Genomic DNA, 6,000 nt, shown 5'->3' on the forward strand with positions numbered 1-6,000 from the left:
TCACGAATACGATCCAGCCGCATATCATTCTCTAAGCGTCGCAAAGAAACGAGAGACATTCCACGCGATTCTGAACATATATACAACATCACTATGTCAATCCAGTAATTTCGATATTAAAGTAATGAAAGTACATAATAATAACATGAAATTTATTTGTGGCCAATTATGGATATTCTATATAAAGCTTGAAAAATGATAAAAACACTTTTGTAATTTTTCCTTTTAACTATTTTAATTATATTTCCATAAAATATAATTGTGTGCGTTATATAATATACATATTTCGATAATAAAATATGCTAATTGCAGTATAACCACGTACATTGCACTATAAAGAGAAATGGCAAATAATAAATATATTGTTGCGGAGTTTAAAGATGGCTTGCAGTTGATACCTGCAATATGCTTAATCGCCTTTAATGCTGATACATTTTTAAATATTTGGCCTAGTCACTTTAAAACAAAACTTCGTATTAATAAGGCTATAATGGCCAGAGAAATACCAAAAGAAAAGTCAGATTGGGAGGAGTTACTCGTAAAGAAAGTTTTTACCATTGCAAGTAAGCGAATACAGTAATACATAATACATAAGTTTGAACATATCAGAGATTAATATATTACTACTTTTATAATTATATTTTTAATTATTTAGATTCGTACGAAGAGGGTATGCAGAAATTATGCTTAGCGGAAGATACATCAAATATTGATGAAACAGGTGTATCATCTAACGAAATAACGAGAGAAAAAAAGACGCATAAAAGCAAAAAAAATATGTATCATCATCTTCTGAAGACGATTCGTGTAAAGAAAATGATTTTGCACAAAAAAAATTCTGCCCGCTCTTCCACAAAAACAAAATTTTATATCGAATAATAAAGAGCTATTGAATGTACCTACGCAGCTTACCAAAAATGTATTACGCGAAAGTACAGCGTGTAATGCAGTAAACAGAAGTGAGTATCAGGTACAATTTGTTAAATTTTTCTACACAGTAAACACAATGGGCCTGTTTTTTTTTCACTGTACTGCTGAATTAGTGCAATAAATTAGAATGAAAAAATATACTTTCTTTCACTCTAAATTATTGCACTAATTTAACAATATAGCGAAAAAAAACAGGCCCATTGTTAACAGTCTGACGACAAGTTAGCGAGGAATTCAATAGGATCTGTCGACAGATCTATAATCATCTATATTAGCAATCTGCTGTTGTCCTGTCGATAGTACTTGCTGATAGAATGTGACAGTAGATTGGTGGCAGAAAGCGAGCAGAATTTGTAGTATTACCATTTAAAAGCATTGAAACAACAAATCCTGTTCGATTTCTGCCGTCAGAGTGGCATTATAATTTATCATCAGAAATATTGTATTTCTGCTAGCAAGCTGTTGACAGAGTTTGCAATAGACACTGTTTTTGCAAGTTAGGCTATAAATATAATATATTTGTACAAAAGTTTTAATATTTTGTTACCTTTCAGGTATTTGTGATAATACCGAAAATAATTCAGGTATTTGCGGAAATACCAAAAATTATATTTTTTGTCGCGTTTCAAGTACAACATAGAGTACATTAAGTCCGAGCGCAACGGTAATTGCGATGCACTGTCGCGCCTTCCAATCGAGGACAAAACAGACGTGTTTAACTCGGATTTCACTTCTTTGTATTATATTAACAAAGGCATATCGATTTTAGACTTTAAGGCAGTCGCGTCGAAAACGGAAAAAGACAGTGTGTTAAAGAAAATAAAAAATTATACTATACACGGTTGGCCAGCAAACACAAACAAGCTATCGCGAGCAGAAAAATCATTCTATAATAAACGTCTAGAATTATCTTTAGAAGACGAGTGCTTACTTTGGAGCCACCGCCTAGTTATACCAGAGTCATTAAAAGCAGACGTTTTGTACGAACTACATCAGTCGCACCTGGGCATAGTCAAGGTAAAAATGCTCGCAAGATCGTACGTTTGGTGGCCAAACATAGATGCCGACCTCGAGGCATTAATCCGAACATTTATAACATGTTCAGAAGAACGTAAAAAACCACCGCGTGCACAACTAACACCGTGGCCATGGCCGGACAAGGAATGGAGCAGAATCCATTTAGATTTTTTAGGGCCATTTTTCGGTCACATGTTCTTGGTGGTTGTGGACGCGCACTCGAAGTGGCCGGAAATCATAGATTTCAAGTCCAACACTACGGCTGAGAAACTGATTAAAGCAATGAGCAATGTGTTCGCTCGCCATGGGTTACCACAGCACGTAGTGACGGACAACGGAAGGCAGTTTGTCAGCGAAAAATTCAGAAACTTTTTGTTAAGACGAGGAATCAAACAGTCTTTTTCACCGCCGTACTACCCCGCAACGAACGGCGCAGCAAAAAATTTTGTAGGCGTTTTCAAAAACAAAATTTAAAAAATTGTAAAAGGGGGAAAGGGTCTTGGGAGCGTCCCGTTTGCCCACGTCAATATTGGCTACGTCAATATTGGCTACGCGTGATATTGCCCACGTCAATAATGGCCACGTCAATATTGGCCACGCGTCATTATTGCACACGTCATTATTGCACACGTCATTATTGCCCACGCGTTATTATTGGCCACGCGTCATTATTGGCCACGTTATTATTGGCCACGTCATTATTGGCCACGCGTGATATTGCCTACGTCAATAATGGCCACGTCAATATTGGCCACGCGTCAATATTGCCCACGGCACTATTGCCCACGCGTCACTATTGCCCACGTTATTATTGTATATGGGTTTGCAACTTGGACAGGGTGGGTGCGGGAGGGGGGGCCGAAGGCCCTCCTTGCACCACCGTGTTTGTGTGTGTGTGTGTGTGTGTGTGTGTGTGTGTGTGTGTGTGTGTGTGTGTGTGTGTGTGTGTGTGTGTGTGTGTGTGTGTGTGTGTGTGTGCAAAGCATTTCTCTACACCACATGGGTTTGCAACTTTCCACGCTAAGCAAAAAAATTGATTAATATTGACGTGGGCAATAATGACGCGTGGGCAATATCACGCGTGGCCAATATTAACGTAGCCAATAATGACGGGGGCAATAATGACGTGGGCAATAATGACGCGTAGCCAATATTGACGTGGCCAATATTGACGTGGTCAATATTGACGTGGCCAATCGGGACCGTGGCCAATATTGACGTGGCCAAACGGGTGCTACTCAGGGTCTTGAGGAAGCGATTAGTATATTCCTGTCTGATTATCGTACTATACTGCATTGCACGACAGGTAAGAGTCCTGCATTTTTATTGTATAAGCGAGAGCTTCGCACGCGTTTCGATATGTTGCGCCCGAGTGCAGAAGCTAAGGTACTAGCTAAACAAGAGGCGCAAATTGCGAATAGTAGCGGTCTCCGTAACCCCTCATTCGAAGTAGGTGACATTGTAATGACCGACGATCACGGCATAGGCAACGTCAAACGTACCGAAACAAAAATTGTTAAGCGTCTTACGCCGTCAACATTCGAAGTAAAAGTTGCGCCTAACAGCATTTGGAAGCGTCATTGCGATCAGCTGATAGAATACGAGGCTAAGGGGCCAGTGAGGCATTCGTCCGAGCGTTTAAGACAAATGGCGCTGAGAAGCAATCTAAAGCGGGAGGAGTTGTAGTGTATGTCACATCATGTGCACGAGCGCAAAAACCGTAAGCGCGCAACGCCTGAGTGATCCAAGTATCACGCGTGCGAGCTGCGGCATGCCACTCTCTCTTATATAGTCGTTCGGAACGGAACCGCCTAACAGCGCTCGTCTTATCTTGCATTTCGGTTTTCTTTTCCAATAACATATACTCCAAATTATATATATGTATTATTGTATTTGGAACACTGCATATATTTTTATAATTATTAAAAGAATATGTTGAATAATATTAATATACATTTCAGAAGGTGTTCGTATGTCATATACAGACGTATAAGAAAACTTATTTGCAGAATATGCATCTAAATGGCTTGCACAAGCCACTGTAATACTACTAACAAGGGGACCTTACGGGTCATGGAACACCGATTTTTTTTATACTTATAGGATTTGAAGATCAGTACCCGGACTTCAATTTCCTAAAGCAGTACGACGCGCTTCTCAAAAATACTCGAGAAAATCGATTTTGAAGATTTCCGATATCTGTAAGTACAGAAAATTTTAACCTATTGTCAGAGCCGCTCGTAGCCGAGCGCACAGAGCTCTAGTTTCGTAAGCGCGGAGTCGCTGGTTCGATTCTCGCTCTGGCCTCAATTTTTTTTTCATAAGTTAATAAAGTTTTTTTTTTAATCCTATATCTTAACATTTATCAAATTGAAATGCTAATTAATTATTAAATATTTATTCGTTATTTTTTAAATAAAAATTAAATTGGCTCATGTAATACTGACGAGTAATGTCAAATGTATTGATTATTAATATATTTTATAACATACATGAATTAATAACTCATAAAAATTAAACAACCATTTTTATAAATATTATTTTTGTTTTTTATATTATTTTTGTATTTACTCGTAATCTCTTAAAAAGTATTTCATTTTCTTTAATGTTTTCCATTTTTTGTACCAAATTTTAATTTATTATAAATATTCGCATTTTCAATCAAGTAGTAATTAAAAATAAAAAAATGTTAATTTTTATTTAAAAAATAACAAATAAATATTTAATAATTAATTAGCATTTCAATTTGACAAATGTTAAGATATAGGATTAAAAAAAAACTTTATTAACTTATGAAAAAAAAATTGAGGCCAGAGCGAGAATCGAACCAGCGATTCCGCGCTTACGAAACTAGAGCTCTGTGCGCTCGGCTACGAGCGGCTCTGACAATAGGTTAAAATTTTCTGTACTTACAGATATCGGAAATCTTCAAAATCGATTTTCTCGAGTATTTTTGAGAAGCGCGTCGTACTGCTTTAGGAAATTGAAGTCCGGGTACTGATCTTCAAATCCTATAAGTATAAAAAAAATCGGTGTTCCATGACCCGTAAGGTCCCCTTGTAAGATTACAAAAACGAAAAAACAGGCGAGATAAGACAAACTATCGGATAAAACCTTTGCATTGCGAATGCGGTAGAAAACATAAAACGTATGACGTACTTGAAAAAAATAATTATTTATTATAATTAGTAACTATTTCCAATTATAATAAATAATTATTATTTTAAAAAGCATATATTATACGTTATTACGTTTTCAAAACTATTGCAGTTACGATACAAAAGTGTCAATCAATCGCAAGAATAATGTAATTAATAAATTACATTTAAGAAAATTAATTTTTATTCTGCTCATGAGAGATGTTCAACCGTCGAATTGTATTGGTCGCTCTAAAAAGAGGGGATTGGTTAAAAAAAATTTTTTAAGTAGATGCTCAAAATGCTCGCCATCCATCCTAACGCATGCTCTCATGCGTTGTAATAAATTTCTTTTGACATTCTCCATTACTTCTTCGTCAATATCCCAAACAGTAAATCGTAATCTTGTTTCTAGGTCGTCGATATCTTCGGGAAGCGTTTTATAAATTACTTCCTTACAATATCCCCATAAGAAGTCCAGAGGATTAAGATCCGGAGATCTTGCGGGCCAACGTATCGGATCGTACCGACCCACAGTGCTGTTAGAAAGGGTCCACTTCTTCGCGCATGCGCGCTGTAGCGGCCATTATCCAGTGCCAAAATATAGCTACTAGCTTTGTCGGCATTTTGTGGAGACAATATCGGCAGTGAAGGTTAATGTTTGAGAGAAAGAAAAAGTGTGTGTTGTGCGTGAGTGCGTGTGTAACCGCATACACATCAGTACACTCTTATTTTACCTTACATTAGAAACTTTATTAATTTTTTTTAAATTTTTAGAAAACTGGGACCATACGGCACCCTTAGATGACAGATTTAGGTACTGCTCTGACGTGCTCTTAATCCGCATGCACGCAGAAGTGGACCCTTTCTAACAGCACTGCCGACCCATCCAGTGTCCGGGGAAATGCTCGTTTAA

At 37.2% G+C, this 6,000-nt stretch overlaps 1 protein-coding gene across 1 annotated transcript; it reads left to right on the top strand.

Annotated features, from left to right (window-relative positions):
* Positions 1–343: 343 nt before the first annotated feature.
* LOC118645739 (uncharacterized protein K02A2.6-like) lies at positions 344–3,633 on the top strand. The gene is given in 5 exon segments (XM_036287446.1): positions 344–563; positions 656–760; positions 763–807; positions 1,700–2,295; positions 3,190–3,633. Coding segments are annotated over 5 exon segments (1,410 nt in total).
* Positions 3,634–6,000: the final 2,367 nt, after the last annotated feature.

Source organism: Monomorium pharaonis, chromosome 5 (genome assembly GCF_013373865.1).
Source record: "Monomorium pharaonis isolate MP-MQ-018 chromosome 5, ASM1337386v2, whole genome shotgun sequence".
Taxonomy (NCBI): Eukaryota; Metazoa; Arthropoda; class Insecta; order Hymenoptera; family Formicidae; genus Monomorium; species Monomorium pharaonis.